The sequence below is a fragment of the Camelus dromedarius genome, chromosome 21, assembly GCF_036321535.1.
Source record: "Camelus dromedarius isolate mCamDro1 chromosome 21, mCamDro1.pat, whole genome shotgun sequence".
Taxonomy (NCBI): domain Eukaryota; kingdom Metazoa; phylum Chordata; class Mammalia; order Artiodactyla; family Camelidae; genus Camelus; species Camelus dromedarius.
In genome coordinates this window covers 24,689,331-24,702,357 of record NC_087456.1, presented here as the reverse complement: position 1 = coordinate 24,702,357, position 13,027 = coordinate 24,689,331, and the positions used below count along the sequence as shown (strand labels likewise).

The following is a 13,027-nucleotide window of genomic DNA, read 5'->3' as shown; positions in this document are numbered from 1 at the left end:
CTGTGCAGAGGTCCAGTGTGTGAATCTTTTACAGACAGTTCATCCTCTGAGTGAGGAATTTTATCTAGACTTGCTATTTGCTTCAAGAATAATGTAGATGGATTCTCCTTGATTTACTTCCCCATGTAGGGGAAACAGAACTTGAGCTGACTGCTGGGTTTGGGTGTACCTAGGTTCACAGCCTCTTTTCAGCTCTCCAGGAGCTTGGGGGAAGTGGTGAGTGGTAAGGGGATCCAGATTGTGGTGGAGGTCAGGCAGAAGGGATCAGGTAACCTCATGTAAGTCGTATTTTCTTAGAACAAAGTTTCACTGAATTTTAAGGTTTTTGGAGTCACATCAAACCCAGAGGGGAACACTCCTTTGATTTTGATCTTTCCAGAATGAGCAGATTACAATCCTTTCTCCTAGTTAGGAAGTTGAGCTGGAGAAAGTTAAGATGACTTTATCGCATGGTTCTTCTCAGGTATCAGCTAGCCTGTGGTCCTCATCCCTCCTGGGCGGGGCTGAAGCAAGGCCCCTCTGAAACTCTTCACTCACCATTTCTTATTTAAGCTGAAGGGCTTGTGGCTGCCTTACTATGACACTATGACTTGTTCCTTTCCTGCGTTCCTGATGTTGGTGGGTTAGTCAGGAGGAGTTGTGCGGATGTGCTGTCACCTGCCATTTGCCCCCAGGAGCCCTACTTCAAATTTTAACTTTTAAAAATATCTCCAGCTATATTTATAGCAAGAAACATCTGAGTTTGAATTCCAATAATGGGACTAATTATTGGACTGAATTTGGGTAAAATACTCATAACATATGGTACATGGTGGACATTCCATAAACGCTTGTTCCCTCTTCCCTTGCCTGTTCTCTTAGGTAAATTTTTAAAAAATCACTTGTTTCATTATACTGAATAGTTAAATGGATAGAACAACATTCCAAACAGTTAAAAGATACATTAGAAAAAGAAAGTGTTCCCTCTATTCCTGTTTCCCTGATTCCCAGTCCCCTAGATCCCCTCCCAGGAGAGAACTACTTACGCTTCTGTCTCCTGTGTAATCTTCTGGAGATGCCCTCTGCTGATCGAAGCTCGGGGATGCTTGTACGCGGGCACACACAAGCGTTTACAAAGAGCGTACCTACCACACACACGTAACCAGTTCCCTATTGACGGACGTTTATGCTTGCTTTACCTTTTGCTATCACAAAAAGTGCTGCAATACATTTCTTTGTATGCATTCATCTTTTTAGCTCATTTGTGATTATGTCTATAGAATAAATTACTAGAAAATTTCTAGTCTAATAATGGTAGGAATTTCTTTGATAGATATTGCCAAACTCCTTTACAATTAACCTAACTTGTCTTGCCGCTTCCTCTTTGGTGGTACCTGCTTGACAATCTCCGGGCCGCGGTGAACTCATATATCTGCTTCCTCAGTAATCTGTGGGCATTTGAGTATTACTGGGAAAAATGACCCAACTGGACAGATTAGGGCTGTAATAAATTTGTGGCCACCCATCTCAGCTAGACCGTCAGCCCTGCCCAACAGCCCTACTGGGTTTCTCAGCGTTGCTAGGTTTCTTTGGTTAACTAATTTTTCCTTTTTCTAAAGAGATTGTTTGAAATCTTTTTTACTCTCTGCAAACCTCTGTGGCCTCTCTTCACTGTCAGCGGGTGACCTTACCTCCAACCACCCAGAGACAGTGAGAGCCATCAGATCGGAACCCCCTCAGCTTCCTCCTATCAAATGTATCCCCCTTTCTACATCTAGACCTAATTTCTCTTCCTTTCTGCTGGTTACAGGATAAGAGGTGTCTTTCTTCCTGCATGAGGGCAGTCCCTCCATCTGTGCTCTGAATCTTCTCACTGTCCACCTTCCCAGGAACTTCACTTATCTCTTCCTTCTCCTGTCTCATCAGTGTCTCCTGCTCCACCAGATCCTTCCCTGGGGATTTAAGCATCCTCAGGTCTCCTCTATCTTAAAACAAGCCAATGAACAATAACCGCCCTCAATTCCACACCCCTGTTACTTCCCCAGCTGTCACATTCCGCCTCTTCTTCACCGTCAGAATTCTCAGGGTCCTCTTCTGCCCTAGCAGCCTCCGTTTCCTCATTTTTGACTTTCTCCCAGCCCACTGCACCTTGACTTTCACCCTTAAATTTTTAAAAAATAATGAGTAGAATAGACACAGGAGGTAGAGCTTCCAAATCACTAGAGGAGAAAAAAAGAAACGAAGAAAATCCAGTGAATATAGGGGAAAATAAAGAAAAGAGAAAACACTTAAAGTAAAACACTAAACAAAATGCAGAAATAAGCCCAAACATGTCAGTAATTACTATGAACGTAACAGGTTAAATTCTGTGTGATGTTACCTATTTATCTAACATTCTAGAAAAGGCAAGAGTATAGTGTCAGAAAGCAGATCAGTGAGAGGAGGGCATTGACGGCAACGGGGCACCGGGAGCTTTTTGGCGTGATGAAATGTTTTATATGTTCATCGTTGTCGTGTATGGTGACTTTATATGTTTGTCACAGCTTATATTGTATACTTAAATTTGGTGAATTTCATTATGTTATTTATTTCACAATGAAGCTGACATAAAGAAAGCTTAGTAGAAGCATCATGATATGCTATTTGGCTTCCAGTGAGTAAGTATTTACAAGTCATAATCATGTAAACACAATACTTTTTAATTGAAAATTTAATTATATTACATTAGGGAGTTGAGAGGAGGAGAAGGGGAAGCTAAAAGATCTTAATCCTAATTGGCAGTAGTAGGAAATTGAGAGAATGTCTGAGACTGATAAACTAAGAATTAGCAATAAAAGCATTTTGTTTCAAAACATTTAAGCCAATATTAGAAGAAAAAGCTAAAGGAAACTGCTCTGGGGAGCAGGCTCGATGTCTGGAAGGGTGGTACAGGGGACTGGTGTTTTTTTGTTAGCAGCCTATTAGAGTTAGTTGGCATTTTTGACCATTGCGTATATCATTTTAATAAAAATTAATTTTAAAATTTGGGGCAGTGCACTGCTAGAAATAACAATAGAGAGACCAAAAATGGGCATGGAAGCCAGCTTAGTGATGGGGGAATAGAAGCTCTGATATGATGTATGGTTTTTCCTGGGACCCAGAGTCTAAGCTGAATATGAAAGGATGTGTTAAGACTTCACCAATGATTCTCTCAGAATATAATTGATTTTTAAGGATGTTTCATCCCTCTTGTAACTTTGTCAAACTCAAGTAGTACTTCCAAAAGATTATTTTATTAATTCACTTGCTTTTTCTAGGTTTATGTTCAGGTCAGCAGTAGAAAGATGATACAAATAAGTCTTTCCCCGGTGTATTTTTCTTCTTAAAAAGCATTGCTGGTCTATCTAGCACCACTGTAATGTTGAATGAGAGTGTTCAATGGGATATTCTCATCTTGTTTCTGTTGTTACAGTTTATCACTCAGTGCTACTCCATGTTTTTCAAATTGAAGTGATAAATTGTAATATTCTTCTTGTATAGAGTTAACTTTTGCCTCCTTAGGTCATATACCTAAATAATTGTAATGATAATTCTTTAATATGTTGTTGAGTGATTTGATGAGGATTTTCTTTAGGTTTCTTGGATCTCTGTTAGTACAGGGATACCTCGGAGATATTGCAGGTTTGGTTCCAGACCACTGCAATAAAGCGAGCATAGCAATAAAGTGAACCATGTGAAGTTTTGGTTTCCCAGCGCATATAAAGTTACATTTACAAGACACTGTAGTCTATTATAAATTGTGCAATGGACCTTATGTCTAAAAAACAAAGTACATATCTTAATTTAAAAATGCTTTGTTGCTAAATTACACTAATTGTCATCTGAACCTCCAGTGAGTCGTCATTGTCTTGCGATAGCAACGTGAATGATCACAGGTCACAGAGCTCTGTAACCAATCTAGTAATAATGAAAAAGTATTTGAAATATTGTTAGAATTACCAAAGAGTGACATAGAGACACAATATAAGCGAATACTTTGGAAAAATATGGTGCCAATAGACTTGCTCAATTCAAGGTTGCCACAGACCTTCAATTTGTTTAAAAAAAAAAAAAAGAAAGAAAAGGAAAAAAAGCAGTATCTGCAGAGTGCAATAAAACAAGGTATGCCTGCAAACTGTATTGGCCACGTTTTTTTCATTAGTATCATACTTTTTAGTTACTAAAATCAAACCCATTCTGGCTCCTAAAAACAGATCAGATCAAAGATCACTTATAATATATTTGTAAAATTACGCAGTTACTTACTACAGACAGGCAGGATCACTGCATTGAGAGGCTTTGCCGCTTCGATTTATGCTGTGCATGGTTTGGTAGCTGTTGGAAGGTTTTGGTGGTCATTTATGTTAATAACTTTCTGGTCTTCATTGTTTGACTTCATTTTTTTGTGGTTTATCTTTCTAGGAATTGGTATATGACTGGTCAGACCTATTGGCACCTCACTGAGAGAAACTTTAATATATAAGATAAAATTGATTCTTTAAAATTGTAATTTAGGTGGAGTAATGATAACAAAAGATAACATATTCACTGGGTCCATTCATGCAGCACCCTCTATTTGAATGATAAGAAATGTAAAAGACACAGTGCTTGGCAACTTTGAAGCTCACAATTTAGTAGGAGATAGTTTACAAAGAAAAGGCAATTGTATCATACAATATTAATTGTTGTATCAAAGAAGGTACAGGCATACCTCTTTTTCTGATTGCACTTTGCTTTATTGTTCTTTACAGATAATACATTTTTTACAAATTGAAGGTTTATGGCGACCCTGAGTCAAGCAAGGCTAATTTTTCCAACAGAATTTGCTCACGTCTTGTCTCTGTCGTATTTTGATAATTTTTGAAATATTTCAAGCCCTCCGCCAGCAAAAATATTACAGTTCACTGAAAGCTCAGAGGACAGTCACTTGCTTCATTGCAATATTCGCTTTATTGTAGTTGGCTGGACCCAAACCCATAAGATCTCCGGGGTATGCCTACCAAGTGCCGTAGGAACACAAAGGAAGAGACTCCAATGGCCTTCCATTTTCATTAAGTATTCTCTTTCTGCTGTTTAAAAGTTTTTGACACTCATATCCAGAGAGAAGGACATGGAGATGTAAGTTCCATAAGGATCGCGGCCCACCCCAACATACACACATATGCACTTTAATTGATATTTGTGTAGAACCTAGCATTAACACTAGGAAGGTCAGAGTCTAATGGTACATATCCTCTCTGAGCTGTTACTTTTCATATCTGTAAAACAGAGGGCGTCATGTTACGCTTCTTGACAGAGTTGTTATGAAGATTAGAATAGGTAGTGCATATAAAGCATCTAAGACAGCTCCTAGCACGCAGTAACCTTCACTAATAGACAGCTTTTTTTTTTTTTTTACCATTTTCCCTCTAGATAACAAAGATACTGCAATTCTCATTTAGTAAAATATTATGAAAACAGAAATCCTGGTCCCAGCCAGGTTTTCTTCTGATTTAAAAATTTGTTTCCGGCAAAAGAGAAGAATACTTAGGATGAAATTAGATTGTGAGACAGAGTTGTGGCTTATCTTTAATAGATTTTTTTTTCTGTATCATTTGTTTGTTATTCAGTCATTCGTGCATTCATTTATTCATTTATTACCTATTAGTTAGCCGAGCTGCACCTTCTTTTGTCTTTCACATCTGACTCAGTATGGTCAAATGTACAGGGCTTTATATCCATAACTTGTGTTTGAGTTCTAATGGTATAAAGTTGTAGTTTTCCCTTTTGGACAACTGAATTTTCAAGATGTAGGCCTTTGAAGAAGATATCCTATTTAATGTACCATTTTCTTAGGTAGTTTTTTCCTTTGAATTTACAAAGTATGACCTCACCTTGGGATTTTTCTGTTTATTCATTTCATGGCCTGGGCTTCTCTTCCCCTAGTTGTCTAGCTCCTTGTGATCCTTTAGGTCCAGCTCAGACGTCAGTTACTCCATCCATTCTATCCAAAGTAGCACCCACCCCAACTCTCCCGCCCCCAGTCTCTCTTGTCACATCACCTCATTTTATTTCCTTTTTACCCGCTATGATCAACCAAGTATAATTATCTTATTTAATTTTGGCTATTTGCATATTTTTGTCTTCTTTCACTAGAGTACAAGTTTCATCCTTCAGGATTTTTTCAGGCTACCAGTAGACTTCAAAAAATTCCTTTGCTACTTGATTTAGCCTGAGTTGGTTTCTGTTGCTTACAGACAAGAAACCTAACTGATGCAGAAATTGGTGCCAGAAGTGGTTGCAGGCAACAGACACTCAGGAAAATGGCAGAAATTTGGGATTGGTTTTCTGGTGTAAGAGATGGGTAATTTTTGTTTCTTTATTTGTTAGTGTAGTTTCAATTAACAAACACTTAAATAGTTCTTATTGTGTACTATTCTAAGCACCTTTACAGAAATTACCTAATTCTCAGAATGACTATGATGTAGGCTTTTTTATTAGTTCCATTTTACAGATAAGAAAACAGGCACATAAAGGTTGAACAACTTGTCCAAGGATGCATAGTTAGTAGAAAAATTTCATTCCGTTGGTACTGAAGGCAGGGAAAATTCTGTTATTACTCAGAAATTGAAGTTTGGTAACCATGGGATGCAGCTTTGAAGAGCTAATGAAACTATTACCAGTAATTACTTTGAATACGTAACATACTCAGGGCAAGCTTTAGGGTCATGTTGCCACTGCTGCAGAAAAATGAAGGAATTCATTGTCTGCTGGATTGAGTGGACAGCTTGAAGAAAGAAAATGACAAGATCTGAATTTGTATTTTCAGTTTAACATAGGGACTAAGACTTACAGACATTATATAATTGAGTGAACATAAATTCTTCTATCTGTCAGCCATAGGGCTGAAATAGTTCTGACTTAAACTCACTGTTTAATCCAGCATGAGCTGAATTCATATTTTTTCCAGGTTTCTCATTTGAGTGTTAACCTTTTGATCAGGATGGAGTGACATCAGTTATCCCAAATGATTTTTCAAAAAGTTTCTTCGAGGCAGCGGTTGTGGGGTGGGGTGGGGAAATAGCTCAGTGGTAAAGCCGGGTTCAGGCCCCAGTACCTCTGTTGAAAACAAACAAACAAACAAACATTAACTCTAAAAATTAAAGTTTTTTTTTAAGTTTCTTCAAGGAAAGATTCTGCTCCTGAGTGGTGCTGTGGCAATCCTAAGAAAGATTTGGGGTAAGGGGCAGGAGTATTTGTTTAGGTGCGTTATAATTTATAATTAGAATTATATAATATAAAATGTGCTATATATTCTATTTTGATTTCTAACTTAAGACTAACATAAATGCATTCTGTGTAAGTTTCAACATTCTCCTAAAGTTGAAAGTTAGGAGGTTATTTTTAAAATAAATAAAAGAAAGTTATTTCTTAAAAGGATCTGGGGGAATATACTACCCTTCCCAATTCTGGCGGGGGTGGCAAGAAGGAATAGTGTTTTTGTAAGAGCCGTCTGTCCTCTCCTCTGCTCTCCAAGTGCAGACACAGCCATTCCTGTGCTTTTCCTAGAGTCTCCCACTCTGTTGGTAGGATCAGCCAGAAACAATTTAGTCCCATGTTCCAAAATAGGATGTGTGACCTTGGGGGTCAGCCAGCTGCATCCTATAGGTGAAATACAGCCTTTTGGTGTGTTTTTGTATGGCCCTGAGCTAAAAAAGTTTCTGGAAAAATGAATGTCCATCAAGGATAATATACAGTCCACAAAGCCTAAAATATCTACTATCTAGCTTTTTACAGAAAAGTTGCTGACCGCCCTCTTGGGGATACAGAATAGTCAAGGACGCTGGCCCTATAGAGGTTACCTGATAAAAGAGATTCTCATTCTCCTTAAGGAATTGATTATAGAGCCCTCTCTTTTGTCGTTTGCATCTCAGCTAGAATTTCTACGTGTCTGGTAAGAACATGTTCAAATTCATTTTCCCTTATGTTTACCTCTTAATTACAAAACAGTGATAGCTTTTGTGTATCAGCTGACATTGCTATGTAACAAATCATCCCAACACTCAGTGGTTTAAACTAACAAGCATATATTCTCATGAGTCAGGGGTCATCTGGGGGATCAGCTGATTGAATCTGACCTCAGCTGGGAGTGGTTCTGCTCTGTATTTCTCATCTTCCTTCTGGTATCAGCCTGGGCAGGTCCTTCTCATGGTAATGGCAGAAGTTGGAGAGTAAGCTGAAACACAGCGCGGCCTCTTGATTACTAGTGTGGGACTGTCATATACCATCACTTTCAGCTCATTCTCTTGGCCAAAGCAAACCATAGGACTGAATGCCCAGGACTAAATGCTCTACCCTCAGTGGGAAGACTTTGGAAAGCTACGTGGCAAAAGGTGTGAAAATTTGGAGCTACTAATTCAGTCTGTCATAGTTTGGTTTAGGGCCAAGATATACCCTGCAACCAGCCCTGGGAGCTGGGTTACAACTCAAATATTTAAACTCATCCTGCTGTTTTATACATCAAAGATCTAGACAACAAGGAATCATTCCGCATTAAGTCATTCTGAGTATAGGCGTCAGGAGCACAAGGACCCTAAATTTCTTTAATTTAGCTAATGTATATTTAGTGTCTTTTTTTTGCCTAACGCCATGTTAACTTATGGGGCTTAAGGAGCTTTCAGTCTAACAGTGAAAACAGACCATAGACAGATACTTAGAAGATAGTGTAATAGTTCAATAGAAGAAGTTTTTACTGGATATAAAGATAGCAACAGAAGAGAGGGATAATCAACTGTGCTTTGCGAAAAGATGTAAAAAGCTTTACTGAGGAGGAGAGAAAATTAAATCTTGAAGGATGGACAAGTCCACATTTCCGACAGAACAAGTTCCTATTTGTAGGAAATGTTATAGCAATTGGTTAATTCCTAGAAACTGGTTATAATTAAAATCTCTTATTTATGCTCAGATAATAGAGAAGTCTCTGAGAGCTAGTGAATAACTTTGTATTTACCACCTTCTTACATAATTTATTGCAGTAGTTTTCAAACTTTGACCTGCTTCAGAATCACCTGGAGGACTTGTTAAAAGACAGATTGCTGGGTTCCACCCCCAGAGTTTCTTAATTAGTAGTTCTGGAACAGGGTCAGAGAATTTGCATTTCTAACATGTGCCCAGATGACGCTGATGGTCCTGGTCCAGGGACAACACTGGGAACTATTGATTTGTTGAGTCTTTCCCATGTAGCTGGCACTCTGCAGTGTGGTGAGTATATAAAGGTGGGAAGAAAACATCCCTGCCCTCACATTGCCCATGGTGGGGTGGCAGAGACTGAAAAGTGAGTGTATAATGACAGTGCACTGGAATGGATGCTGAGGTCCATGCAGGTAGAGTTTGCTGTGCAAATACACCAGAGGGGCACTAACCCAGATTGAGGCCAGAGGCTGCCAGTGTGTGTTAGACGCACAGAAAATCCTTTAATCCTGAGCTGAGTTAAAAGAAAAAAAAATGTCAGAAACTAATAACAAATAGAAAAATGACTTGAGTCACGCTTTGCATGAGATTGGTAAATGGAGTTGTATTTAAAGTTGCCTTTAAGAAATTTCTGATGACAGTTTTTTCGACAAGCTTTTGGTGGTGTAGGTAGGACAACATAAGTCTGAATTAGTTACTTTGCGAATGTAAGAGATATCCCCTTCTTGTGCTAATGTGTTCTACCCATCTTCAGCTGTACTTAAGATGCCAATTATATAAAGATGTATGTTTATCATCCATGATTCTGTCTTTTCACAAAAAACTGCTAGAAATTGTATTTATGTCTGAATGCAGACAAAACTAGACAAGAGCAGAGACAGTCAGAGCTGATGAAACAAAGTTGGTGAGGCAGCTTTACCTGGACTCGAGGCTCTGAGTTCTGCAGGTGAACAGAGTCAGCTGCTCGCCGCCGTTGTGGGCTGGCGTGAGGCTAAGTGACATCCTTGCCCTGAGAACGGCACTGAAGAGGGATGAGCAGATGCTATTAATGGTCACGGGTCCGAGCTCTTGATAGCTCGTGCTTGGGCGTGGTAAGCTGAGTAGGGGACTGGACAGGAGTTGATTAGAGGGATGTCTGTAGTGAGAAGCTGCTTGGTCAGTTTGGCTGAGTTATGTTCCCAGCAAATGAAAGAGTGAACATGACAAGTAACTGGACTCGTTTGGAGAGACGGGACTGTGCTTATGAGGTCATCTTGGCATTCGCAAGAACTTCTGCCATTTTCATGAAGCGATCTGGGATTGTGTTGTCATCTCAGCCTACAGGGTAACACCCTTAGAGGAGTAATGGTCTGTAGGGCTCCTGGCTATCTAACCATTCATGTATTTTTTTAATCCAAAGCATGTACCTAAAGCTATGCAAAACATGTCTCTTTAAGGAGTCATATTCCCCCTGGCAAAGGGAGCTAAAGTCAAGCAGAAGTTATAAACAGAATGCTCAAACTTTACAATCTGTAGTATAATCTGTTTTCACTGGAGATGAATTAGTCATGAAAACTGTTTGTTGTTTTTAACTGTCCTTTTGTAATACAGTTTAATTAACAATGAAATCTTGTAACCTTTCTCTTAGCATACATCTGTCGATGGATATACTGAACCACATATCCAGCCTCCCAAGTCAAGCAGCAGACAGAACATCCCTCGGTGCAGAAACTCCATTACGTCAGCAGCAGATGAGCAGCCTCACATTGGAAATTATCGTTTACAAAAAACAATAGGGAAGGGAAATTTTGCCAAAGTGAAACTGGCAAGACATGTTCTAACTGGTAGAGAGGTAAGTTTTCATGATGCCTTTCAGTGTTTACTTGGACCTCTCCAGAGCCTTATTTAAAAGCTTTCCTATAGCGAACTCTGGGAGTAAGTGACAGTTGCAACATGATAACCACTGGCATATGTGTAACGGACCATACGTAGACAGAGCTGTACGTGGCACAGAAGAATCGTGCCTACGTGTTAGCATCTCTTGCGAATCAATGTGCTGCACATGAGATTTTCTCAGACTTCTGTCTTTCATTATATGGTTTCTGTAGACGTTTCTGATTACCTTTGCTACCCATCCCAGGAGCAGAGCTAGGGTAACTTATTATTAATTACTGCTTAAACTGTAGGGTATACAGAGGTAGAAATATAAGGTTGTAGATAGGAAACTTACATAATGTTATAAGACAATGTTAACTCAATAAAAGATAAATTTATAAGATTACTGCTTAAGGTAAATTAGGTGTAAATGTGTTAGAAGGTCGCCCACTAATTTTTATCTGTTTAGAGACCACATTGAGCAAGTGTTACACAGATGTTTTTCTCAGATAATAAGAGAATTGGGTTTCTAAAATTCCATGTATTTTAAATTGTGTGTATTTATATAGCAAAATTTATATTTTTAAAAGAATAATTACTAATGTATTTACTAATCTATATATTAAAGACTAAAAATAGTTAAACATCTAACATTCTGCATTACGTAATGTTTATTTGGATCCGATTAGGACATTATGAAAATCTGCCAAAAAATATATTTGTTGGTGAAGGATGAACCCCTCAGGGCTCTCTCCATTTTCACCAGAGCCCTTTGGAAAGAAGGTGGGAGAACAGAGGCTTATAACCTTGCAAGTCAAAGTGTGTTCCGAGGACCAGTGGTATCACCTGGGAGCTTCCCAGAAATAGAGTCCTGGGGCCTCGTACGAAAAAAAATATTTTTGTTAAGCTTCCATTTTGCTCTGTACATATTATTGTCACTAATAGATGAATGTAGTCCTCTCCGTCCATTCTGACCCCTGGAACTGTCGGGACATAGGCTGTATTAGAGACTTAGAGGACATTGAAGTCCGTTTTGTTAGTTTGCTATTAATAAGTCTGAGTGTATGATCGCTCTACCCACATAACACATAACGTACTGAAAGTTTATAAGCCTCTCCCCTCGGATGATTGTAATTTATCATCAAGATCATGAGTAAAAGATTAAGATACAGATGATTTTTACTTTAAAAGAGGAGACTTGGAAGAAATAACAAAGGTGTAATTTCATTAACTTGGAATCAAATTGGTTAAAGACTTGGGTCAACAGATTATATTACAGGGCTGCCCCATTATCAGAACTTTGCCATCTAGTTATATGAACACCAAATTTATACCTAGTTAGAAATGAAACAAAAGCTGTTTTCTTTATAAGTTTTATTCATTAAAATATGTATTCTCAAATATAGTTTAATAATTCTCTTTTTTAGGTTGCTGTGAAAATAATAGACAAAACTCAGCTAAATCCTACCAGTCTACAAAAGGTATTTAATTATTTTAGTAGTAAGTAATTAGAATGCAAGTTCACTAATTAATATATGGTATTCTGTAAAGTCAGTTATCCTAAACTTCCTGTTAGGTACAATATGACATTTCATCAATATATGAAGAAAAAACTTGATACAAAACATAATATTTGTTCAGTATTTAAATAATATTTGTCAGGTGGTTATTTGAAAAATATCTACCATATGAAAGGAACTTACATCTTTTAATTCAGTAGAATAAAACTTTGTATCAAATATTTTGAAGTAGTTAGGATTCTGCTTTGTTAAAAATCAGCTTGTGAGGTAATACTGTCCATTGGTGAGTTTCCTTTTTTTGCTTCACTTGCTTTTCTTCCTTCTTCCCTACGAAACTGGCCTTTCAGCTAACTTACAGTAAAAAATATGAACATTTCTTCGAAGAGTGAAAATATAAAGCAGCAAGGGGAGAAAAAGAAGTAGTTAGGGTGGAAACTGACCTGGTAAAGCTGTTCCATGTTGCATCATTAGTCACTCATGTGAGAAAACTTCGTCAGATACACATTTTAGCACTTCAACAGTGAAGCAGATGTTTTAACATTTATGCCATACATGTTTATATACAGTGAGACACTGTACATTATGATTTTTATTAGAATATAATGGGGTCATGGTCACACATGTAAGCGTGATGTAAATAACTTTGGGTTCCTAAGGCAGAATTTGATAAGAAAATTTTAGTATGGTGTGTTTACCTACACCTGCTG

The 13,027-nt window shown here is 38.1% G+C and overlaps 1 protein-coding gene across 2 annotated transcripts in view; it reads left to right on the top strand.

Moving 5' to 3' along the window:
• The window catches only part of MARK1 (microtubule affinity regulating kinase 1), a 96,980-nt gene that overhangs the window by 34,252 nt on the left and 49,701 nt on the right, over positions 1-13,027 (top strand). For both annotated transcript variants that reach the window (XM_064477280.1, XM_031438402.2), the window contains exons 2-3: positions 10,574-10,777; positions 12,228-12,281. In XM_064477280.1, coding sequence (XP_064333350.1) covers positions 10,574-10,777; positions 12,228-12,281 — 258 coding nt within the window. The remainder of the gene's footprint in view (positions 1-10,573; positions 10,778-12,227; positions 12,282-13,027) is intronic.